At 33.9% G+C, this 27,962-nt stretch overlaps 2 protein-coding genes across 2 annotated transcripts; one reads left to right on the top strand and one right to left on the bottom strand.

Annotated features, from left to right (window-relative positions):
* Positions 1-1,261: 1,261 nt before the first annotated feature.
* Positions 1,262-6,074, top strand: LOC145124843 (transmembrane 9 superfamily member 1-like). The gene is made up of 12 exons (XM_079060306.1): positions 1,262-1,547; positions 2,321-2,513; positions 2,608-2,712; positions 3,022-3,039; positions 3,123-3,217; positions 3,297-3,449; positions 4,197-4,331; positions 4,427-4,593; positions 4,675-4,769; positions 4,834-5,207; positions 5,284-5,557; positions 5,651-6,074. Exons 1-12 carry the CDS (start codon positions 1,440-1,442, stop codon positions 5,716-5,718), a joined length of 1,785 nt encoding a protein of 594 aa, XP_078916432.1. The 5' UTR covers positions 1,262-1,439; the 3' UTR covers positions 5,719-6,074.
* Positions 6,075-10,134: 4,060 nt separating this feature from the next.
* Positions 10,135-11,393, bottom strand: LOC145124034 (xyloglucan endotransglucosylase protein 1-like). Its single transcript, XM_079059250.1, has 3 exons — positions 11,076-11,393; positions 10,738-10,931; positions 10,135-10,656 (listed from the first exon to the last, which is right to left on the bottom strand). Exons 1-3 carry the CDS (start codon positions 11,346-11,348, stop codon positions 10,257-10,259), a joined length of 867 nt encoding a protein of 288 aa, XP_078915376.1. The 5' UTR covers positions 11,349-11,393; the 3' UTR covers positions 10,135-10,256.
* Positions 11,394-27,962: the final 16,569 nt, after the last annotated feature.

The raw sequence follows: 27,962 nt of genomic DNA on the forward strand, positions 1-27,962 counted from the left end.
TTTTCTCGGATTTTTCACTCTCCACCCTAGTTTTATGTTTTTGACAAATATGACCCATAACTCTAAAAAGTTGGTACTCAACTTAGGAAGTTTGCCACACAAGTCCTATCCATCCATAATGTGATTTATAATGTCCTAAACCATCTCAATGGGTCAACTTCCTAAGCCAAACACAAAACTTACTAGTTTGTCACATTTGACCCCTTATCTTTGAAAGTATTCCCCCGACACTAAAACTATATTAAATTTTATTATTATTCTTAATCTTCTGCTTTCGTTATAAATTTTATTTTGCTCGAAAAACTCAAAACTTATAGCCCCGAAAACATGATGTTACATTTCCATCCCTCTACTTTGTAGAATGATATTTTCCACCCATCTACTTTGTAAAATGATACTTTCCACCTATCTACTTGGTAAAATATCACTTTCATCCCTCAACTTTGAACTTTCTAAAACATAATTTTCACCTCTTTCATTTTCTAAACTTTCGTGTTTATCATCGTAGTATATATAATCTGATTTTCCTATAGTTGGCATCCTCAACTTTGTAAAATGTCATTTTGATCCACTTAACTTTGAACTTTGTAAAATAACTTTCACCTCTCGACTTTCTAAACTTTAGTGTTTACCCCATCCATTGACAATTACTATCCATCAACTTTGTAAAATGTCACTTCGACCCCTCAGCTTTGAACTTTGTAAAATGTCATTTTCACCCCCTCGACTTTCTAAAGTTTCATGTTTATCCCCATAATATATATAATCTGATTTTTTAGTTTTTCTTAATAACTTTCGTTCGCCAATTTAAAAAAACTAATTTATCATGTGCTTATTTTTATTTACGTGTTGGTATAAATTTGAGGTAATCAACATTTCCGCATAAATATATAATTTTCGTTCATTAACTTTTTTTTTTAAAAATAACCGACTTGTTTTTTTTCCATATATGTGTCGGTATAAATTCGATATGTTTTGTTGCTTATTTTTATGTATATTTTTCTATATATGAGTTTGGTCACATAATACGTTTTCATTCGCCGATATAAATTAAAGTTAGTCGGTGGTGATACTGATCGTGTAAATTTATTTATCAACAAATACAGTAATACATAATTTTTATCAAAATAATCATTAAAATTCAATTTATAAAAGATAATGGTTACACTCGGCAGAGGGCAACTAGTTCTATTACAAACTCCAAAATTAGAATAATATATTACTTTTTGTAATCTCGCTGATTATGTGTGATTTTAGAGGATTAAAATACACAGAGCAGTACGTATCTTGTTCGCAAAGTCGCAAAAAGATCAAATATTAAGCAAAACAGAGTGGAACCTTTACACGGATCGGACATTGAAAGAACGTCAATTGCCCATAATATTCCCCTCTTTCTGAGCAATTGCCGTTAGATCCAAATCCATTCGCCGGCGATCCCGATGTGGTCCACCGTCCATTCCTCCTCCGGCCTCACTTTCGTCACAGTGTTCATCGCTTCGTTCCTCCTCATTTCATCGCCGGTGTTCGCTTCCGACTATGATCACAAGGTTATGTAACGGTTCTACCTGATTATCCTTTATTTCGGCTGTGGACATTTAGTCTTTAGATCTTTGGTCTCGAATGTCAGTATTTGCTAATTCTCGTTAGATCTAGGTACGGGCATTTGTTTAGTTTGTGAGGAAATCTAGCTCTAGAATTGAGTTTTCTATTTGTGTTAGGGTTTACGTCTGTAGTAACATCCGTGTTTCTTGTGTAAGTATCTGACATTGCGTTACAGTGCACACACATACACTATACACATGCTTATCTAGCTACAAGCCTAACGATATTTTGGATCCAGTAATGTTGTTGGCTGGGAAGTCTTAGCTGGGTGATAATGTGAAATCCGATCTTTGTTCATGGTAATACCAAGGATTTTGGCATGAGATTTGCTATACGATTCATATGTAGACAGTTAATTAGGGGGTAAATGCGATGCAGTGGGAAGCTGTAGGTGGATAGATTTTATTGAATCTTGCAGCTGAATGTTTTAATCTATCTTGTTGGGAATTGATGGAAAATGAAATGCAGGAAGAGAGTACTTGTCATCTCAATGGAGATTTTGTGAATTAATGAATATATTTTACATCACAATATATGTCATCCATGCATTTGATCACATCTGTCTCAGTTACTTGGCTTAGTTACATAAGCAATTCTTCCATTGAATCATTGATATATGATATATGTTAAGTCAGTTTGCAGTTTGCATGTGAGGTGTTATCTGGGAGTTTAAGTTAAAAGAGACAAGCTTTAACATTTGTGTTCTTTTATTTTGCAGTATCAACCAGATGACACTGTTGACCTTTGGGTGAATAAAGTTGGGCCTTATAATAATCCACAAGAGACTTATAATTATTACAGCCTTCCTTTTTGTCGTCCACCTGGTCATGCTGGGCACAAATGGGGTGGTTTGGGTGAAGTATTGGGTGGAAATGAACTGATTGATAGTCAAATTGATGTCAAGTTTCAAAGTATGCAGGTCTCCTTATATAATTCTAGTATGATTAGCATTTGTAGCTAAGAGTTTATGCTTACATAACAAATATATTCTTTATATTTTGACAGAGAATGTGGAAAAGACTACTATTTGTGAGCTTGAACTTGATGAACCAAAGGTCTTGCAGTTTACACATGCCATTGAGCATAATTATTGGTTTGAATTTTTCATGGGTATGTACTATGTATTATGTAATATGTAATATGTTTTGTGAGTGAATGTGACCCATGGTCACATGACTCACATCTTTTTCTAATCATTTCTTTTCGAACCATATAAATGGAAAGATTCATTTAGTACAATAAAAACCTTAATCTTGGTCAAAATCTTAGAAATCTGATTTTCATGACCTAAAGTTATTTCTGATTTTTCTTCCAAATGATAAAGCTTTGTTGCAATAACAACAATTTTCTTGTTATAAGTTTTTACTTTTCAATGTATTTCTCCTGACCTCATTTTTTCTTGTTTGAACATGAACTCAGATGATCTACCACTGTGGGGTATGTATTCATCCAACTCTCTTAAACTTTTTTTTCCCCCATCTTTTATATTTATAATAATGCCATTTTTTACTATCTTATAGGTTTTGTTGGGGAGCTACATTCTGATAGGAATAATGACAACAAGTATATGCTTTTCACACATAAAAACATTACAATAAGATACAACAAAGATCAGGTCTGTATTTTAATATCTTGTATCATGGATCTCATTATCACCATTTTGTTTTTTATACTTGGATTTCTTTCTTTTGCAGATCATTCATGTTAATCTGACTCAAGAAAATCCAAAAGCCTTAGAAGTTGGTAGAAAATTAGACATGACATATTCAGTCAAATGGAGTGAAACTAACATCACATTTGGTCGCCGTTTTGATGTTTACCTAGATTACCATTTTTTTGAGCATCAGGTAAATTTCATATATATATATATATATATATATATATATATATATATTCATACTAAAGTTTATTTGATTTTAAACTTAGCTTATGTTATAAGTACTTGAGATTTAATTAGATGTTCATTAGAAGGTTGTAAAAAAGCAAAGCAAACTAAACCATCCAATTTTTTATTAAAAAATATTCCCTCTCTCATACTTAACCTTTAATCCCAATCCAATTCAAACTTTTTTATGCTTCATTTGCATTCCAACCTTGTATTAAAAGAATTACTATTTATAAACAAATGTTATTTCATTTTACATTATTAAGAAATATAAAAATAAAAAAATTAGTTCATTCCAAAACAAACTATTAATACTATTTTCTCTCTCATCCACATATACAACCATCAACTCCAACTTTTGTACTTTATTTTCACTCTAAACTAATCCAACCTTTATATTAAAAAGATATTTTGTTTATTTTATTTAAGATTATTAAGAAATATAGTTATAGCTTCATCCCAAAACAAACTAAACCATTCATAATAAACTAAAAAGACAAATAAACCATCCAATGGTTAGTTAACATATATCAAGAGATCCAATCCAGTTACTTTATTAATTTTGTTATTTATAAACAGTTTTATTCAATTTAACATTATTAAGAAATAAAAAAAATAATCTCATCTGAAAACATAATAAATTAAAATTGTTGAGATTGTATATGAATTTTGGTCTGTATTTGTTTATTAATTTTGTTATAATACACAGATTCATTGGTTCTCCATATTCAATTCATTTATGATGGTTATTTTCCTTACTGGATTGGTTTCAATGATACTGATGCGTACCCTTAGAAACGACTATGCCAAATATGCACGCGAAGATGATGATCTTGAAACTCTGGTATTTTTAAACTAAATTCTAGTGAATTAATTAATGATCTATTTAATCACATTTTCATAATAATAATAATAATAATAATAATAATAATAATTCAGGAAAGAGATGTAAGTGAAGAATCTGGTTGGAAACTTGTTCATGGGGATGTTTTTCGCCCACCTCGCAGTTTGGTGTTGCTGTCAGCTGTTGTGGGGACAGGTGCCCAATTCGCACTATTGATCCTTCTTGTCATCTTGCTTGCAATTATTGGCATGTTGTATGTCGGGTATGTTGTATGTTGATCCTATTATCACATTTTGAATATATCAATTTGTTAAGTTGTAATATTTTTGTTTATTTTTATTAGGAGAGGAGCAATTGTGACTACATTTATAGTTTGTTATGCTCTCACCTCTTTTGTTTCCGGCTACGTGAGTGGTGGCATGTATTCACGCAATGGTGGTATGTACCTTTACCTTTACCTTATTTGTTATAATGTGCTAATTTGTTTTATTTAAATGAACAGGGAAGAATTGGATAAAGTCGATGATTTTGACAGCTTCGCTATTTCCATTTCTATGCTTCGGGATTGGTTTCGTTTTAAACACGATTGCAATATTTTACGGGTCCTTAGCTGCAATTCCATTTGGAACAATGGTGGTCGTTTTCGTCATTTGGGCATTTATCTCTTTCCCTCTTGCCCTTCTTGGAACGGTTGTTGGAAGGAACTGGAGTGGGGCCCCCAATAACCCGTGTCGCGTCAAAACAATCCCTCGCCCAATTCCCGAAAAGAAATGGTACCTCACGCCTTCTGTTGTCTCAATCATGGGAGGACTTCTTCCTTTTGGATCTATTTTCATTGAGATGTATTTCGTCTTCACATCCTTCTGGAATTACAAGGTATATAATACTATTTTTAACATAACATATGAATTGTGATTTTTTTTTTTTTTAATTAAATTTGAAAATTGGACAGGTGTACTATGTGTACGGGTTTATGCTGCTGGTTTTTATAATTCTTATTATTGTTACGGTTTGTGTTACAATTGTGGGGACGTATTTCTTGCTGAATGCTGAGAATTACTACTGGCAATGGACTTCGTTTTTCTCAGCAGCTTCTACAGCTATTTACGTGTATTTATATTCAATATATTATTATTATGTCAAGACCAAAATGTCAGGCTTCTTCCAAACCAGCTTCTACTTTGGATATACAGCCATGTTTTGCCTCGGCTTAGGAATTCTCTGTGGTAACTTTTTTAGCATACACTAAATTACAATTTTGGTCCCTGTGCTTTACTTAAAATTGCAAGTTTGGTACAATTTTTTTTTTTTTTTTGTAGGAGCGGTTGGGCATCTGGGGTCTAACTTGTTTGTTAGAAGGATCTACCGAAACATCAAATGCGACTAAAAGTCTTGTTTTGTATGAAGAAGAAAAGGACAGGTGGCAATTTGTTGCCGATTTGCCATACCAAGTGGAAAACCCGTGGCTTGGATCATGTATTGAATGTTGATTGAGGAGAGGGTAAAACAGGTAATTCACAAGGTTAATATATATATATATATATATATATATATATATATATATATATATATATATATATATATATATATATATATATATATATGTAAAACTCTTGAGGACTGAGACTACTGAGAATGAGGGAAACCTTGTTAGTTTTCTTTTTCTTATTTTTTTTATAAAATGTAGAAGAAAGGCACCTTACTTAATTTAGAGAAATATTGCAGAGATTGTTTTTTTGTCAAGTGTTGTTTCGTAAGCTTTTAACTTCAACTTTCGCCTAATAATTAATTAAAATTAAAATTTTTTATTTTAAATCTTAAACCAATTAATTTTTAAAATTTAATTATTTATAATGGAATTTCATTTAAGGTTTAAAACTTCTAACGTCAAATTGCGGTGCTTATAATAATTACCAACTACATTTCAAACTCAAAAACCTCTTAATGATCATCTTAAATGGATTTCTTCAATGAGCTAAATGTGAAGCACTAGATTATATCATTGTTCATTAATTTTGAACTAAAATGGATCAAAAGAGTAAATCCACCATTGATGGAGCTTCAAACTCAATCTAAAACTTCATAATTTCACCAGGTGACTATTTGTATAAATTTGATTCGATAGATTGGACATGCAAAACTAGAATTAGTCTATACTTTGATAATCCACCATTGTTGAGATTCAAAGCTCGGTACAAAAAGTTTCAAATGAACAAGGAGATTACCTAGATGTTTCACCAAATGAAAATGATACTAGAATTGGAAAGTCTCACCAATTGTTCTTCAAAACTGATTTATAGTCTTTGAAATGAAGCTTCCTATCCTTTCTTCTCTCAAAATTGTCCAAGTGAAGAGAAGTACTCAAATCTACAGTTTAAACTTCTAAGACTTTCACAACTTGACAACAACTCCTCAACTTCCTTTTTTTTTTTTTTTTTTTTTGAAAATTGTACCTTTACACATATTTTCTTAACCTTTTATGTTTCATAATTACTAATTTGATCCCAATACTTGCTTGTTCTTACACGTCTAACACAAGCTAATAATGTTAAGTCTAAGTTGCAAACCACAACTATATTTCTGATAATGTCAATTCCTAAATATAAACTCTTAAGCTTCAATTCTAAAACTTCAATAAACATTTTCAATTAATAGAACTTATTTAATTAAATTTAAAATATGAAATTATGAATTTTATTTAATAAACTCCAAAATTTATGTCCTGAAATGTTGGTGTTATAGGGTGGGCGGTGGTTGGCCCTTTTATATAGTACCAAACTCATAAAACTATTAAATTTAATGTGACAAAAATACGAAAAAGAAGTCATATAAGTTTTATAATGAGTAATGACGAAAACCACAATAAAGTTATGCCAAAAAAGAAACTCACATTGAAACCAATCTGACTGAAAAAGCACCAAATCAGAGACCATGTTTGTAGTTTCCTATTAGGCTACACGGAGTGGAGGTGTTAAGGGAAGTGCTAAAGACGCTACATCACTCCCTACCTTATGCTAAGGAGGGTGTTAAGAAAGAGGTTATGGGTGTAACGAGAGGAGAGAGGAGAGAGAAAGTATGAATGTGTGTTGTGATTGATTGATTTGTATTTTTTTATATATTTTAAATTTTTTTCTCCAAAATTAAACCTATTAAATTGTCACACTTCTACTCCCTACATTTTTTGTGCTAGACATGCTAAGCCTATATGTCATTGAAAAAACTAAAAAAATCCTATGTTGCAACATGCTAAGAGTGTTACCACTTCCTTCAGCCTTAGAGAGGTGGGTGTGGGCAACGCCCACACGAGTTACTAGGCTAAAAAACAAAAAAACGCCGTTACCAAATGTGATGGTGGTAACGGGAAGTAACGCGAAAGCCTTTAACATGTAATAACGGGAGGGTGGGGCGGTGTTCATTGGCGTTATCACGTGTTATGAGGCACAATAACGGGAGTGGGCGTTGCCCACTCCGAGTAGTCTTAGCGTGGAGGAATCCATCCCTCCCAACCCACTCAACTCATTGCACATCAACTCCACATAAGTTTATCTCTCATCTTTTTTCAATCTTTTCCAACTTACAACACACAAAAACCGTATCTTTCCCAACCCACTCAACTCACTCAATTTTTAATTTTAAAATAAACATAAACTAATAAAAATCACAAAAAACTAATTTACACAATATTAAAAACCTACCAAACTAATTTAAAAACATACAAAATTATTTTGGTACAAGGACAATCAATTAAACATAAAAAATTACTAGAGACAAAGGAATCATTTGTCAAAGATTTAGTAGATTGAAACTCAAATGCTATAAAATAATGAAATAAGGACAACTAATTAAAAATATATTTAGACCGCGACAAAAGAAGTTTGCAATATAATTATCTAATTCTAATCTTATATCTTGAGCCCAATAGAAGTTTGATAAATTATTTATTTTATTTTATTGAGCCTAATATTCAGCCCAAGTGCATAATCCTAGAAAGTTTTAGGGCATTACAAAACACTTCTGATTAATACGTTTTAAGTTCCTAAATCAATAGCAACAACCTTCTCTTCCTCCAAGCGAGTTAGGGTTTTCCTCACCCTTCGATTCAACGTAAGAAGAGAAGAGAAAGAGACAACTTCACCAACCCGATGCAAGCGATTAAAGGCTCCAGCCCGCTAGAACCGCCGATCAAGGATTCACAACCCAACGGTATCGTCGGTACCGCCTCAACTCATTCCCAACCCGATTGTCGACTCCGTCCTCCCTTATAAATATAACATATAGCCCCACACAAATCCTGGAGCCAACCCTAGGAGGTCTCTGCCTGTTCGGTATGTAATGCATGTGTCGTGAAGGGCCCAAAATTTTAATCCGTTGCCAATCTATCACTAATTTGTCGCTAATTTGTCGTTATTTGTCGTAAATATGTCGCTAAGCTATCGTAATTTGTCGATCCTTGCTAAATTGTCGCTAATTAGAAATTTCATGGGTTTTTACTCTTTGCACAAGGCCTTCAAAATCAACGGACAACCCTAAATCCCATCCGCATCCCTTTAAATAAGGAAATTCTATATGTATCCCTCCAAATTGGTTAATGTACCCCCTCCCCCTTTGTGAGTGGAATAATGCTTGTGTATTCTTATGATTTGACAATTTATGTGAGTGAAGGAAGTATATATATTAGCACCCTTTAAATAAAGGACGACACCCCCCCCCCCTCTCTTTATGCTTATTTATTCGACAACATTGATGTATCATCGATGAAGTCAACCAATCCACACCAACTGTTGCTCTTTTATCTTTGATCTTATCTTTTTCATACACTCTATTATTTCTCGGACAATCCGCCAAGACCATACAAACATCCAAACTTCCATGAAACTCTTTATCTTTAGCACAAACACTTGAATCTGGGTTGTCATTTTCCACACTATCTTTCTATTTCAACCGTATAACTAATTTTTTATAAGCAGAGTATTGCCATAGAAACTTAATATTCTCAATCCTCACTAGTTTCGGTAACTGAGTGCACACACCCTTCTTCACACATTCGATAATGATATCATATATGTCGTCTACTGATACAACTACTAGGGGAATGAATTTGATTTGGCGACTTCTGGTCAACGACTAGGCTTCTCATTGGTGTGGACATGGTATAACAATAAATACGTTCCCGAATGCATAGTTTAATGGAAGAGTTTAATGAGATGGAATGGCTAGTTCAATAGTCATTGAACTCTTCAATGAGTATAATGAAACTTTTATAAGTTTAAAATAAATATTCCATTAAACTTTATTAAACTTTTGTAGAGTTCAATGCATTGTATAAAAAAGAATGATAGAGTTATATAAAAGATAGAATAATGATGTGTTGGTCCATTAAATTATATGAAGTTTAATGTATTTTAGTTATCTTAGATTAATTGTTGAGTTTACAAGATTAGTTGTCTAGTAGTCTACAAAGCATTTTAAATTCAATACAACTTGATGGTGGGGTGGTGCAGTGACGGTGTAGGGCCCTTTATAATTTAACATACCTTGCTATATAAGGCTTTTTTTTTTGGCAAAATAGACACAATCTAAAGAAAATGACACACCATAAGATCCATTTTTGTAGTTTACTCCACATATAATAATTTTTGTACGTAGTGCCATAGCTAGGAAAAAAAAGGTTTTAGAATTTTGAATGGGTGTATAACTAATTTAAAGATTTTTTGAGCCAATGAACTAACTAGAAATGAACGAAAAATGTATTGTCAATTATATTGTAGCTGGCCGTATATAGAATGTGTTCTTAAAGTGCAAATGGAATCTTATACTTGTGTATTTATTTATAATCTCAATTTGAATGACTACAATAAATCAAAGAATAACGAATCATCAAGATCAGAAATCAATCAAAATAAAATTGCAAAATATTAAGTAGGCCTAGAGGAATCTAGAGCGCTTGCATTCCTCGGAAAGGCCATTGGGAAACCGTTTGCGGTCATTACAGTAGTTGTAGATCATGTGTTTTGTTTGCACCCATCGAATCCTGTTTCGGCCTGCTGCATCAAGTCCTTGGGTACTCCATGCTTGACTCTGATCATTTTCTGAGCTTTTTGACATTGAATTGAGACCAACTTTTTTGGCATTGGCATTAAATTTCCTGTATGACGCGGTGAAAGGCGCATTAGTCCAGTCAGTCTTCACACGCCCACCTTGGGTTGCCCAGTCATCCGCGTTCCACAGGCTGGCATACACCCTCATGGGTTGGCTCTTGGGAAATGGGACTCCAGCAGCATCATTGTTATTGAACACCCTTACTGGTATGTTATCTATCAAGAAACTGCGCAGAGACAAATTAAGAGCTTAATTAGGAACAGTAGAAAAACATGAACCAAATGTTTATGTTGGATGCGTGACTTACATAATTCTTAGACTGTTCCATACGATGGTGTAGGTGTGGAAGGCTGCAGTAGGGTCAAACCATAGGTGGAACTGCTGTTCTTTGTTTCCTTTCCCTTGTGAATACACATTGGTGTGGATTGTGTAAGGGTTTCCAGTGGAGTTGCCTAAGAACTCGAAGTCTATCTCATCGTGACCCGCACCTTGTGATGACAACTGATGTGATTAAATAATAAATATATTATGATCAGATTCGATATATAACATTAATAAAAGTGAGTGATGAACATATAATTCAGATATATATATAATCAAATTCAAGATTGCATGCAACCAATAATTAATGCATGTTATACTCACGTAGAATGTGGTGACAGTGCCAGCAGAATTGCCTGGGACTAGTTTGAGTTGCATGTCGAACCTTCCAAACAGGTACTCGTGTTTGGACTGGAAACCCGATCCAGAGTATTGGTCGAGTGAAAGTGAAAGATCCTGACCTCCATTCAGAATTTTAGCACGTTCACCCCCAAAAGTGATGTCCATATCATCGTAAAAACTTCCTGCTGATGCTGCTGTTATTAGAATTGAAATTATAAGAGCGACTGCGAAAAGAATATTGTTGGAAGGTCCCATTATTGTTTTTATGAGAGAGAGAGAGAGAGAGAGAGATGTGATGTTTGTGGGAAGTAGTAGTGATCGTTTATATAGGTGTGGTTAGGTTGACAATTTGCAATATATAGGAAGCATCCTTGTTGCAGAAGGATGTCATAGTGGCAAATGGATGAACAAACATGCATTGACGCGTCACGCGTGCCAACTCACATTATTCTTCTGGACATGGAGAGGAGAGGAGAGTAGTGTTTGTTTCTATACGTGTGCCAACTCACATTTAAAAATTGGATGCTGATATTTCCAATAATGTGTGGACTTCCAAAGGGAAATGACAATTATGCCCATTTATGTTTCCAGTGTAATATGTCTTTATTAATATAACATATCTTTTTTAATCCAACCCCTTTTTTCTCCCCTTCCCTCAACGCCCACCCTCACTTTCCGTTGACTAGGGATGAAAGTGAGTCCAAACCCGGACCGGATGGACCCGGACCCGTAAAACCTGGAACCGGTTAACGAGATTTTTGTAGAACCGGAAACTGGACCGGTATATAGGAACCGATTCCGATTCGGTTCCGGGTACGGTACCGGGTAAAGTGGGTCTAGAACCGGAAAACCCGGAAACATCAAAGTGGGTAGGTTGGAACCAGATAAAATGGGTTTAGAACTCAAAAACTCAAAAAAACTGGAATTTTTTGGTAATTACTTACTACTTAGTGGGTTGAACTTTGAAAATTTTCATATTGATATCACGACTTTGAGGGACTGTAACTCATTGAATATAAAACTTTCAGCTTTGATATCTCGACTTTGGGGGACTTTTAGGGTCGGAACCGGTTTTGGTGGTTGTTTTTGTTGATTTCCGCACATAAGTTGAAGGAGCTTAATATTTTACTAAGTAGAATATGTGGTTTATTAACTACTATCAACATATTTGCAGAAAATGATACTAATGGGTTTTTGGTTTGCGCTTATGATAATAAGTTAATAACCATCATAATTAACTATATAGATATAGACATGTAGTTCTTATATCTTTATTTTTTATGATATAAATTATGCATTTTTTACATTTTTCCTTGCTAACCTGCCAAACTTTTTTTTTGTTACAAATATGCGTTCGGTACATTTCCACCACAAAATTTCAACATAATGTTATTCTCATCTATGAATTTTGTGGTTATTTGTTTGCTTTAATTGCCCATGTTCATCTTTGTAAAATTTACTAACATACCAATATATATAGTAGGCTTGTATTTGTTTGCTTGTCGATAAATCGGGTATTCGGGCATATACCATAATTTAAATTTGCATACCCGATATTTGAACGGAAAAAAATACGGGTTAACCAATTACCTAATTTTTCATACCCGAAGTCAATTAACCAAACCGGTCTACCCGAATTAGAAATGAGTCAGTCTGTTTATTCGGGTATCGGTTTTTTTGCCTAATATCAAACACTGATTCATCATTTTCGAAAAAACCGAACATTTTAGGGTACAATTTAAACTTGTTGCGATGCCATGTCTTTCAACTGATTCCAATTATTCGTTGTCTTTTTCATCTTTAACATCAAGTTGTTTGTTTAGTTTCCGTTTCACATTGATCCTCTTGCTCTTTTTACCAAAAGAAAAAAACAAAAAACACCACATGATAACAAAACAAAAATATATATAAAAAAAAAAGTTATTATTATGGCCAAATTAGAAAAAAAAATGTTAAAGGGTGGTTTTAATTAACAAAAGAAAGTTACACTATGATAGCGACCTATTAAACCCGCTAAAGGGGGTAACAATAATAATTTTTTTTTAAATATTACGGATTTAATGGTAAAAATAAAATATAATTGTTAAAACGAAAAAACACAAAAATATAATTCTTTTTAAGTAATTAGTCCATAAATCAAATTGACCAAAACATTGTAACTTTTTGTATAGGTCAAAATAGATAATAAGATCGGATTGAGCTAACTTAAAGAAAATCTTTAATCTTTAATAAAAATTTAGTCTCTAAATAAGATTCAAAAAGTTATAATCTCATTATAACATATAACATTTTGCATAAAACTTTGGGAAGGGTTGGAGAAATTATTAACATGATCTTTAAGGCTATGGGATGTGATACCACACTCCCTACATATTTTATCAGTCATTTCAGCATCACGTTATTTCATTACATTTTGTTCTCGTCGTAACAAAAGCAACATTAAAAAAATAAAAATTGACCCAATACATAATATGTATCGATCATTGAATTCATCTTGACCATAGTTTTAATTAATGGAATCTTGACCCAATATGTAACATAGAATCATAAACTCACATTTAAATTCATCTTGATCTACAGATTCAACTAAAATGGATGCACATATGGATTCGAAAAAGATATTACTGATTCACTTTGACCCTTTGACCAATGTATTCAATTGAAACATATTCATATTTAATTCAAGTATTTAACCCATGGATTCACTTGAAATGGATTGACCATACAATTGGTTTCTCCGGCAATGGAGTCTAAATGAGCATAACGGGGTTGTGTTCCTCATCTTCATTGCATACTTGCATGCCACGTCCTCCTCCCACAACCCCTTCATCTCCATACCCCATAGTCTAACCTGTTTAACTTATTACATAGGGTAAATTACACCAATCGTCCATCATGCATATGTTAGAAAGCGTTTTTAGTTCTTATTTTCAAAAATTAACTCGGACCGTCCCTCATTTGTTTAAAAGTTGCACACTCCAACCCTAATACGTGATTTTGTTGCGAATTTAGTCCATACTAAATCTAAAATGACCATAATGTCCTTTATTTATTTATTTTCCAATTACTTTTGATTTATTTAGTATTATTAATTATAAATTATATATAGAAAAAGAATGGTCATTCCCCTTATTTATCTGTTCTCTCATTAAACCTCACCCGCACATTCTAGTATTCCGATGAAACATCAAACCCTCATCCTCTAATATTCCGACGACATTTAGATTAACGATTTCCGATAGACATGGATGTAGTTTCTGGCGTTCAGGTCGATGGAATGGAGGAAGGTTCTGGTGTCTAGATCATATTTTCCCACCTCCACACTCCATCTGATGAACACCCTTCTAGCAAGACCATGAACACACCATCAAAAATTTATGTTTCCGATGAGAGGGAAAGAGGAGATCGAAGAAAACGGGGGAAGGTTTATTCTCCGACATCTGCCCTTCCCAATTGTTTCACTGAGTAGCTTATCTCCATTCCCTTGCCCCCCTTCTCCATCCTTCCTAAATCGATTTTGATTTTGAGTTTCAGGTTGGTTAGGTTTGATTTTGTTTTGATGGATTCTTCTGGAAACACACACTTGTATTAGTTCAGCCTTTAAGCAGATATAAGTTTACTAAATCTAGTAAAATCACCACCATGGATTTCCCTCTCCTGTTAAAGAACTTTGATGGTTCATTACATCATATCGAGTATAAATTAGGGCTTAGTACAGATGAAATCTCGAAACTCAATTTTCTGTCATGAAATTAGGCAAATCAAATAAAGCTATGGTCAGTTAGGTATATTCTTTTGTTGAAGCTCTATGAAGAAAGCAACCCCAACAGGTATGACCTTAAAAAATCTGGAAAAATCACCACCATGGGTGTCCCGATTGATTTTGATTTTAATTATGTTTCGATAGATTCTTCATAGGGTGGGTAATATGTGGAGAATATGGTGGCTATTGTCAAATTTTGTTGCAGTTTTTAAGGGTTAGAGATGATGTGACATCCCCAAATTCACGATCATTTTAAAAATTTTATTTATGTTTATTTTAAAATCAGAGTATCCTTTTTGAAGAATATTATTCTGGAATTTGTCCCAAAAAATATGATAAATATATTATTAAAGCATTTCCGAAAAAATGTATTTTATTTATTTTAAAACATTGGGATGTTATCATCAATACATAAACATAAGCATAAACAGACCTTACATTCATTTACACTAATGATTTACATCTCCTTTAATCTCTCAGTGTAATGTATCTTCGCATCGATACTTGTGATAAAAATAAATTAACTGGGTCAGGTTGGGAAACCTGGTGAGTACATAGGGTTTTCAACCCACAATGTAACATCCCAAATTTTCAAGCCAAAAATTTCAATTTTAATTACATAACTTATAAAATCATTTATCAAAACGTAGTCGAGAATATAACAATCCATAACACCATAGTATTCGTGTCTCAGAAATCATATCATCAAGTAGTAATAAAATCAGAGTACAATCCCATGAATCACAAAATGCGGAAAACTGATGTGTGTGTGATGTACAGCTACCGCGCCGACTCCTTCCCCTTTGTTGAAGAGGTACCTGAAACAAAACTAAAACTGTAAGCACAAAGCTTAGTGAGTTCCCCCATCATACCACATACCATACAATCACATAGCATACATACTGTCGGGCAATTCTGGGGTGCACGACCTACCCGGTCCGACCATTCTGGAGTGCCGACCTACCCGTGTCAAGCCATTCTGGGGTGCTGACCTACCCGTTTCAAGCTATTCTGGGGTGCTGACCTACCCGTGTCGAGCAATTCTGGGGTGCTGACCTACCCGTCGGTCCTAACAACTGAATTCCGGGGACTATTTCACCCTTACTAGTACTACTACACATATCATAACATAATCATATTGCGAGGCATATCTGGGGTGCCCGACCTACCATTCGGTCCTAACAACCGAACTTGGGGACTATTCCCCTCCTACCACTATCACATATAACATATCATGCTAACACATAAACATACCAAGTAGTAGCAAACCAGACACTTACCACAAAGACAATTATCTCAACTATAATCAACTACTAGTGGGTCGGCCTTGGTGCCTTAGAACCACTTCTACTGGAAGGTAACTCACCTCGATGTCGTATAGTATCTGCACAGTCCTCGGCACGGAAATCGACTCGTCTCTACCCCTCAATCCCTACACAACGACCTTTCTTGATTACTATTACATTCTCATAACCCTTACAAGAGTCAACCCAGATCCAAGTCAAAGTCAAGGTCAAACCCTGGTCAAAGTCCACTTCTGATTGACTCGACTCGCCGAGTTGTTACGAGTTCTCATTCAACAACACACCTGACTATCTTCAACCCTTATGGACCAAACACGCAAATTACCCCAAACCATAGGGACTATTCGTGTAATTTACTTTATTTTTATAGGTATAAAATACATATACATTTTAAATCAAATAAAACATGTATATTTTGTTCATCCAGCATAGATATCAAAAACACAGATAATATGCATACATAGCACATAATTTATATTAAATACTTCATATCTATGTGTAAGATAAAAGTAACTATGCACTTACTTGTTAAAGTGATGATTCCAAACTCGGATAACGCTTCACTTCTAACAATTCTATTTTCCTTCGACGAAACCTAGTATCATTACCGCTAGATTTTAGTCTAATGTTTATAGCGACTATTTACGAGCGATGTTTTTTTATAACAATACGTTTCAATCACTATGTACAAACAGGGGCCAGACATGAAACACCGGAGGGCATGACCATTTTGACATTATAGCACTTCTGAAATCCAGCAACCCTATGCGGCCCTTCAAACCAGATTCCCCGTACCGCGAGTAGTTAAAAGATATTATAATAACACTTTGTATATTATATTTTATTATATATATATATATATATATATTGTTTATAAGTTCATAATAACGATATTGTACTTAAACATAAGCTATACTTAAAGTATGGTAAGCATAACTCACTTACTAGGAGGTTTGGCTAGGAACCGGACTCTGCGTGGGCAGAACTTCCAAGCCGAAAGCTTTTCTTCTCGGAGACTTCTGGCGCTCCGGGACTCGCCTCTAGCACTTGGGAGTTACTAGGAATTAGGAGGAATAGATTGGGAGTGTTGATAGAGAAAGAATAGGAAATGTGTGAGTTTTTAGGGTGATTTGCGAGTCTATTTATAGGCTGAGTTCGGTACGAACGCAGGGCGTTCCCATGCCACGTGCCATCATCTGGTGCCAAGCCGTGGTGAGGAAGCAGTGGTTCAGATCACGCCACGTGTCGCTCGCTAGTTACTCCAAAAACTAATTATCTTCTAAAATCCGTAACTTTTGGATACGAGCTCCGTTTTGACGTTCTTTATATCCACGCGTAGGTATCGACGGGATCTACAACTTTCGTTTAGACTCTATAGGCTAATTTTGACTTTATTTTTAAAGTTATATTTTAACAGACCTATACAGTTAAAATCCGTTAAAAATTCATAACTTTTTCATCCGACGTCCGTTTTCGACTGTCTTTATATCGTTGAGCTCCTATTAACGAGATATTCAATTCTCATTTAGGTTGTGTTGGCTAAAAATCAATCGATCTAAAATTCGATTTTCGGGCTGTGTACTGTTATGCTAAATCTTAGAAAAATCATAACTTCATCAAACGAAGTCAGATTTGAACGTTCTTTTTTTTTGTACACTCTCGGTTTAACATATACTACGACTTTCGTTTAGATTGCTAAGGCTAAAAAGTAATTTATCAAAAATTCACTTTTTACGTTACGCGGAGCCGTGCCGGTTTTGTCGTAAAAATTCGACAGGTCATAACTGATGGGTTTTGTACATAACAAACAATCATATGTGTGCATGCAACCCTAAGGTGAGGATCTATGTTTTCACTATTAGACATACAAGCATTGAACACAAAAACTAGAAACCCTAGGAGGCATATGTAATTTTCGAAATTAACATATAATTAGGGTTAGGATACATACCTTGATTGTTATATTGTAATAACAATCAAATCCTTGAAGATCTTGAACTTTGGTAGCAAGCGCCACAAGTGTCGCGCCTCTAATGGCTCACAAACAAACCTAGCAACCAGGGATTACTATGGAGAGAGAGAAGTAGAGTAGAATTTCGGCCCTTAGCCTTTCTTGGAGTGCCTTTTACGAAATCCAACCCTATAGGGGTTTATATAGGTGATAAGGAAGGTTTAGGATAAGGCAGGTGTATCTTAGATAACCCTAATCCCTTAACTTCCTCCCTAAGGCTTCCAAGGCACCCTTAGAGCCCAAGGAAACCCTAGGACACTCTAGATTTCGTTCCCCACCTCTAAGGGAGGTTCTTGAATGCTCAATGCACAACTTTTGAACATTGTCACATTTAGTCCCTGTAGTTTCAGTTAATTCCTTTAATCCCAAAATTAATTCCAAATTAATTTCTGAGTAAATATTAATTAAACAATATGATTTCTAATTAATATATTATATCCATAATACATTAATAAATCATTTATCTTGATTATTAATTTATTAACCAAGCAATAAATTAATAAATCATTCTTCTCTCTCCAACAATTATCCTATTCAATTGCCAGGTTTGAAGGCAACCCAAAAGGACATTGCTACTATCAATTCAAGTACATAACAATTATAGTTATGGGCTTAGACACCTAATCCAACAGTCTCCCACTTGGATAAGTCTAATAACTATAATTGCAAGTATAACTTCAAAAATTGACTAGCAAATTTTAGCTACCAAAAGTCGTTGTAGAACTCTGACCTAGTCACTGACGTGTCCTTAGATAAGGGATCATATATTCCTCCATTCTAGATATCGTATAGACACGATACATGGATTTTAATCATTCTCTCTGCCTATGTTCTGTTTCCCGATTTCCGATTTATGACTACTGACTAATTAAACAAATCAAATCAGTCCCGGCTTGGCCAAGCACTTTATGGTGTCATCACTAAATCATCGAGGGGCCCACAGATATCGCTTTTATCCAACTTTGGGTAAAAGGAACGGATAAACATCGACTCATATGCTTGCTCTATTTACTCATCAAATCACACACAACAATACGTTTTATAACACCAAGTTACTGGTGCGTTTACATATTATCAATGTGCAACCGATTTGCAAACTGTAACTCATATAGCTTTGTTTCAAGAATATAACATATTATCATCTCACAATCACTCGTGATAAAATCCATGAAGTGATTCAAGTGAGTGTGGGTTTAATCCAATACTCTAATCTTATTAAAGCACTCATGAACTCTGCAACAAACTTTTGCTATGTCTAAACACTTTAGACAATCTACAGACGGACTCATGACAGTCTTGCTTCATACCTACTCCCAATGTATGAGCGACTGTGGATGTTTGAATAACCTAGTTATTCTGGAAGTCAAAACATGCAAAGTGAAACACAATAATAATACTTAATCCTATATGACCCCAAAACTTTTTTAGTATAAATAAAACACCTTTTATTTAGTCACCATATTGATTACTCATTCATTGTATACTGTTTCAGATAATCAACTTGACACTGAATTATAACAACAGTTGTCCCATGCACCAAGCATGCACACTATGTTTACCTATGATCATTTCTTTGTGAAATAGATCAATTGGAAAACATTTCCAATGAAACTCATTTCACAATCCCCAAAACTCATTGTTAATGTAAGCATATAAAATTCTTGCCACTATTCATTCTAACATTTTATGCAACGACCCTTTCGTAATGTCACTGCACAAAAGTCACCAAGAATCAGCCAATGAAATTACAAAGTTCTCTATCGGAGATTGTTGCAAGACAATTCCATAGACGTGAAGTCTCACATTTAAAGTACATTCCTTTGAACATCCTTCTTGCATAAAAGTTCCTAATCTCGACATAGATTCTTAATATCCAACTCCCATTTATGGAAACATTCCATATTTGCCATATGACAACTCATTCTAAATAGAATCTTATCTATTCATAATAATGTCGATATGGTCCATCCAATACTATATTTCCAACTACTCACAAGCGACAAATCCTTAGGAAATCTTAGATCGTCCTTTGACAGTTGTTTAATCATTTTATTCAAATCCGGTTCTAGTCCATTTTCCCTCTTAATGCTCTAGGCATTTGGAAAATTTTAGAACGGTCAAATATTATAGCATATGCAACCGATCCTATACCCGAAGCGTATGGGACACGATTCATAACGTCTCACATAAAGACGTGATACTAGACTAGTCCTCTGCTATAATATTTCTAATTGCCATGTTCTCAAAATTTTGATTATGAAAAGGGATGCCGTAATCATAACCAAATTTTGAGAATGCAATTATCCTTTCCATATATAGAATTTCCTTATGTTGAACCATTCCAACATAACATTCATATATATTTGACTAAATTTGACTAAAAACTCACAATCTAAGCTTTTAGATTTGAAATGAAGTATAATATTCTCTCCCTTAATTATAGCAAAACAACTCTTCATCCCTTGCAACTTTGCAAATTGAAATTCTTGTTTTCTATAATTAGTATTGTTAACTCGCAAATCATAATAATCATGCTCCCACTAACATGATAATTATCTTCTTACCAGCATAACATTTATGCTCCCACTAGCTTTGACATGTATTCAGAAATCAGTTGGACTTCTAGAAATCAATACTTATTGACTTTCTTACCGAAGTTCATATTTCTGATACGAGATGCTTCGATAAGCTTTTATCTAAGCTCATACACCTTTTAGAAAGCTCACATGTGTGTCTAAACAATTTCAAAACTTATAGCAATAAGTCTTAATTGTTCAAACCAATTGCCAAATCTCACAATTCGAACTATGAAGAGGGATGTCGTAATCATAATCGAATTTGAGCATGCAATTTACACAACTTCTATCTCCTTAAAATCTCTCTTAGTGAAAGCGTTTCCTCACAATCATTTTCATGAAGGAGAGAAACCTTATGACACTTAGATTTTATGGTTTATGTGTTCCTATCCATGTGAATTTTCCATAACCATAATCAAAAGATAATGTTTGTGACAAATTCAAACTCTTATGGACAGAACTTGTCCATTCTTAATTTCTTGCAATCAAGGGTCCCACCATTACTTCCAAGTTATTTAGCAGCTCACCTATGCCAGTCAATGTACTTTCATTGATCAAGGTGTTTGCCCTTATGCATTCAATTGAGAACTCGTAGAACTCATATGCATAATCCCTCAAGTGGATTGGCACAAAAATAAAATTTTGTCAACACGATAGGTTACAATCCTCAAGTCGTGTGCTAGTGTTTAATAGGTTTACTTCTTGATTTGTTCTTGAAACTTTTCAAAATCTTTAGACTCCCACTGACCTCTTGACATATTAGATTCTCTTATCAAGAAACATTTCTTGACAAAACAAATATCCAAGAGTTAGTGTGTGTCTATATCAAGACAAAACTACGCGCAATTTGGTACTAGTTGGTCTATTTCTTATTCAAGACATCACAACTTACCAAAATGTGCAAATGTAAGAACATTCCTACTTAAGATTATGTCACTCAAGTCACAATCTTGGAGTTTGACTCTAAGACTTGATTTTTGGAACGAAGTACGATTCATCTTATTGACTTAACCCATTTTGACAATTCCCGACTCCTCTTCTTAGCCATACTAGTGCACTAAGGTGTCCTTAGAGGATGAATTGTAATATGGTTCTTAAGACGATCATAGAACATGATACAAAAGTACTCTCCCTTCTTCTTAGATTGGAGAACCTTTTATCTTTCTGCCTAATTGATTCTTCTTATTCGTACCGCTATTCATTGAAACTTTTTCAACAACTCAGAATTACACTTAATCTTATAAGTATAACCATATTTACTAAACTATAGTAAATCATGACGAATAATTCTATTGTTCTTTGTGGTGGACTTGACCAGCGCACAACCAAGTGTACCTAATCTCCTAGTCCTTCACTTGACTCACATACTTATGTGAACAAGGAATTAGTCTCAATTTTCCAAATACGAAGGCTCTTATTAGTCACACAATACCAGTTGTATGATTCCAAGTTTCTGTCCAATTGAAACTTGGGCGATGAGAATCTTTCCTCATTTGGTAAATTTCTGACATTACCACAAATAACATAACTAAGAATCAAATCCATTCACAATATTGCTAACAATAGAACCATTCAAACACCAATTTTCATAAAATCCATCGCAAGGAAACATAAGTAAGATAAATCAAAATTTATTTTATTGCGGAAAAATATTGTCCTTACAATGCGATTACTAATGAAAACTATGTAAATATTACTTAACAATCTATCCTAACTCTAAAGTAGTAGCTTAAATATCTGATCCTTGAATCATGCGATCGAAATCCATTTCTTCGCGATCAGACTCAGCTTGCTCCTTCCTTTAAGCTTCCTTTCCTTTCTTCGATCCTTCAAAACATCGAAATGTAATCTTATCACATCATGTATTAAGAATCTCCAAATAGGAACTTAATAGAGTTAGATAGTGGATTTTTACCTGAAGCAGAGTCATACATCTTCACTCTCCCATCTCTTAGATCTCTCAGGTAGTCAGGGCAGCTTCGTAACCAATGCCCCTTCTTTTTGGCAGTAGAAACTTATGGACTCTCTGGAATGGCACACGAGACTATCTCAAACTCAGCCTTTCTCTTGCATAGAGAAAACTTTTCTGGACTTCCAATGTTACCATTGCCCATAGAGGGTTGGGATATTGATTTACCAGACAAATTTGCTGACCAGTGCGCCAAATCATTTCTGATTCAGCAGCAATAAGCAAATAAGTCAAATCAATAATGTACTCTCTAACGAACTTACCATATGATTCGGGAAGTAACTGAAGAACCAAGTCAACAACCAACTTCCTTTAAACATCGACACCCAACAATCCCAGTTTATAAATATGTAACCTTTTATCCAAGACATGAGCACATATAGACTTTCCATTTTCGTGTCTTTTGCCAATAGGGCTTAAGTGACCTTGAACTTTTCAAGTCTTCGAACATGTGGGTCAGGGAGAATTGTTGGAGGAGGTGGAGGAAATGAAGCATGATTTCTATTTCCACAATATAATCGTGGAACATCATCTTCACGTGGAAAACTTTTTCCAACGGATTTAGGAAGACCATAGTTGTCAGACTTTGACATCTATAAAACGGGAGAAAATTCAAGTTAGTTGATTGAGTCCTTAATAAAACACCTAAATGAGATATTAAGGCTAGGATCCAACACAATATTCTACAATTTGGAAGAAGGATGCCGTAATCCAACTTGCAGAACATTTGAAGGTAAGTGAATGACGATTCACTAATTTTCCACCATGAAAAACGAAAAGGAGATTAAGTTTTAAATGTATTGAAAACTCCTAGATCTTTTGAGATTCATTGAACTTTTCAATGGCATGTTTAAATCTCGATATGCCCCTCGATTTGTGACTGGGATGCCGAGGATCACAAAACAGGGTGTGAATAACCATGCAAACTTACATGGTGCCCCCAATGTTACAGTCACCTATTCGATGTGCCGGTTAACCACACACGCTCCATCGAACTATGACAAACACTGAGTCACCCTTCACTACCTTTGCTTAGAACCCATTTAGTGTGCCGGTTAACCACACACGCTCCACTAACGTCTCAACAAGGGTACAAAGTATAATTCCATGGAATTGCATCGATTTCACTTTTTCCTAAAGTAACTAAGATTGGGAATTTGGTAAAAACATTTAGTTACTTTATTCATTATACTTTTAATGAGGAGAGGGTTTGCCCTATCCTACCCGTTCGGCTAACGACACTCCACCAATCAAGGAAGCGGTGGGTGAGAGTGGACACCCATTAAACGGCCATTTTATAGGCCATAACCTTATACCCCCCTTATAGATCAGCTTCGTGAATGAGGCCTACTAACGGTAAGACTAGCAGTTTAAGTTATACATATATAATATTAGACTTTTAATTTTATATATATATAGTATAAGGGTGTATTTTAAACATTTCAAAATACTAGGGTTTTAATCATATTTAAAAATTTTCGAAAATTAAAACCTTTTAATTTTAAAATATTAGATATTAAAACTTTGATTTAATAATTATCTCAATTAAACAATTAATTTAAATTATTAAATCTTGGAGGATAATCTGTTAAATTAAACAGTTAATTTTAACCTAATCCCTTTATCCCCTAAAATTCGAAAATTTTGGATGGGATAATTCAAAAGATCTTTAATTATCTATTTAAACAATTAAGGGATAATTACAAGATATGAAATTATCCAAATCCCTAAAATTTGGGAATCTTATCATGGGGACAAGGCAAATTTCGAAATCCTAGGGTTAGACAACCCTAATTTCGAAATCTTGGTGGCTAAGGAAAGGGTTTGGGAAACCCTAATACAATTCGAAAACTAGGGTTTTGTAACCCTAATTTCGAAAATCTAAGCCCTAGGGTTTATTAGCCATAAACCCTAATTTGTCAAATTCATACATTTGTATCAAATCTAATTGAAAACAAAAACCAAAGGCTCTGATACCACTGATGGGTTTTGTACATAACAAACAATCATATGTGTGCATGCAACCCTAAGGTGAGGATCTATGTTTTCACTATTAGACATACAAGCATTGAACACAAAAACTAGAAACCCTAGGAGGCATATGTAATTTTCGAAATTAACATATAATTAGGGTTAGGATACATACCTTGATTGTTATATTGTAATAACAATCAAATCCTTGAAGATCTTGAACTTTGGTAGCAAGCGCCACAAGTGTCGCGCCTCTAATGGCTCACAAACAAACCTAGCAACCAGGGATTACTATGGAGAGAGAGAAGTAGAGTAGAATTTCGGCCCTTAGCCTTTCTTGGAGTGCCTTTTACGAAATACAACCCTATAGGGGTTTATATAGGTGATAAGGAAGGTTTAGGATAAGGCAGGTGTATCTTAGATAACCCTAATCCCTTAACTTCCTCCCTAAGGCTTCCAAGGCACCCTTAGAGCCCAAGGAAACCCTAGGACACTCTAGATTTCGTTCCCCACCTCTAAGGGAGGTTCTAGAATGCTCAATGCACAACTTTTGAACATTGTCACCTTTAGTCCCTGTAGTTTCAGTTAATTCCTTTAATCCCAAAATTAATTCCAAATTAATTTCTGATTAAATATTAATTAAACAATATGATTTCTAATTAATATATTATATCCATAATACATTAATAAATCATTTATCTTGATTATTAATTTATTAACCAAGCAATAAATTAATAAATCATTCTTCTCTCTCCAACAATTATCCTATTCAATTGTCAGGTTTGAAGGCAACCCAAAAGGACATTGCTACTATCAATTCAAGTACATAACAATTATAGTTATGGGCTTAGACATCTAATCCAACAATAACTTCTTCGTTATAACTCGGATTTCAGTGTTCTTTATATGTACGGAACCCTTGTGACATATACTATAACTTGGTTAAGATTATTTATTCTAAATAATATTCTATCAAAAAGTCATTTCTGACGCTTATTGTCTCTAAATTGACTAGCACGGATATGCGGGCGTTACAGATGATAGTGATGATGACAGTGTTGATGAAGGTGGCAGTGATGGGGTTTTCGTTGGCGTTGGGATCGAGTGAGAAAGAAGGAGACGAGGGTAGAAGGAGCTGGGAAATGGAAGGGGAAGGTTGAGTATATTTATTTTATTCTTATTTTCTAATAAAAAATTATAGATAAATAAAAGAAAATGAAAAAAGAAATTATTAATGGCAAAATAGTCATTTTATGTCAATAGGGATGAATCGTGCAAGTTTAAAAGAAACGATGAACGGTCCAAGTTAATTTTTGAAAATAAAGACTAAATACGCTTTCTGACATATGCACGAGGGACAATTTGTGTAATTTACTCTATTAGATAAGTATGTCTCAAAATCTTTTGAGTTTGATAAAAATAAGAGAAAATAACTACTCTAATAAAAAAATTAAGCTTTTTCTAAAAATTAAGTAAAAGTTACGATTTCTCAACAAATAACTACAAATTTCGTAGATTGATCTGTGAAAATGCCCTAAACAATGTGATTTTGGAAAAAATAAAAAAAACTGCAACTTCAATCTCTAAAATTACTGTTCACTGTTAAAAATATTGTCAAGAAAATATTTTTTCAACTTTTTATAGTGGTAATTTTCAAAGACGCTTCTCATCTCAAAATAGACATTTATATTCTTAAAGCGAAGTTTTAAGATGAATTTTTTATTTTATTTTAAATTTGGTATAAGATGAGAAAAGTATGTAGAATTTTTTGTTATGGTTATTGGTGGATTCTTTTAAAATTTTATCTATTTTTGAGGGAAAAAAAAAGCTTAACATTCTTAACTGATTTTTAATTAATTTTTAATTTTAAATGCTACTCAAGATGCATGAATTTAAATTACCACATAAATATTACAAGAAACAAAAGAAACAATCTTCAACAATCGTATTCATTTTTAAAGTAAACAACATGAACATGTAAAACCCTTTATTTCATCTTTAGGAGTCAAATGGATTCCATTTTAAAATCGAAGGACAATGTTTACGATTCTACTATAAACAAATTCCATGTTATAAATAATCAAGAAAAATTGTCTTCAAATAGAAAGTTTGTAAAATTTTAATGGTTTTTATCGTTGGATATAAACGATTATATCATTATAGTGTTCATATAGGATTTGATATATCCAGTTTTCCAATTTATCCTTCCACTTAAAAAAAATGGTTTTTCAATTATACCTTTTTGTTAATTAAAAAATATATGAAAAAGGAAAGAAGAATCTGAAACAGAATTTCCCTAATCTAATTGGCTTTCATAAATCCCGCTCTTCCATCTCTGGTCGCTGCTCCTTCATCGCAGGTTGCCGGTTGGCGCTGCTTCTTCGTCGATCTCCGGGCGCCATTCGCCAGCCTCCAACGCTGGTACTTTTCCGGTGGCCACTGCTTTAGTTATTGCTGATTTCGTCTGATTAGTCATTAGGGGTCAAGAACAAAGCATCTTACATATTGGTTATATTGCTAACTCATCTGATAAATAAGTTTTTTGATTTATCTTTTAATAAGTTTTTTGATTCATCTGGTTCATAATGTGATAATCATACAGCCGATTACATGTTTTTCAATATTTTCATAAGTTGTTGACTATATTGTTGATTTCATTCGATTAGTGAATAAGTTTTTTAAGTTGGTTCATTTGATTAATCAATAAGTTTTTTAAGTTTTGAATCAAACTGATCAGATTGGAATGGAGTGGGTGTTTATGGGATTTTTGTTTCTTCATCATTTGATTTGGGATTGCTTGTTTTATAATCAGATGAAATCATTAATAACTCAAACAGTGACCACCGGAAAAGTACCACTGTCGGAGGCTGGCGAATGGCGGCCGGAGATCGGCGAAGAAGCAGCGCCGGCGACCTGTGATGAAGGAGCAGCAACCAGAGATGGAAAAGTGGGATTCTTGAAAGCCAATTAAGAAGGAGATTAGGGAAATGCCGTTTCAGACTTCTTTTATTTTTGGCGGAGAAAACTTGTTTTAATTAACAAAAGGGTATAATTGGAAAACCAATTTTTTTTTAAGTGGCAGGATAAATTAGAAAAATGGATTATATCAAACTAAGTTTATAATATTCCGAAATTATTATCAACAAAGATTCGTATTTTTCGTAGGTTTCCTTGCTATTTTTAGGTTCAATTAAAAACTGAAAAAAAAAATATTGTTGAATTCAGAATCTTAGATTTATAGATATATATTATTAAATAAAAGCAATATCACAAAT

The sequence above is a fragment of the Lactuca virosa genome, chromosome 7 (assembly GCF_052849685.1).
Source record: "Lactuca virosa cultivar CGN04683 chromosome 7, Lactuca_virosa_CGN04683_v6, whole genome shotgun sequence".
Taxonomy (NCBI): Eukaryota; Viridiplantae; Streptophyta; class Magnoliopsida; order Asterales; family Asteraceae; genus Lactuca; species Lactuca virosa.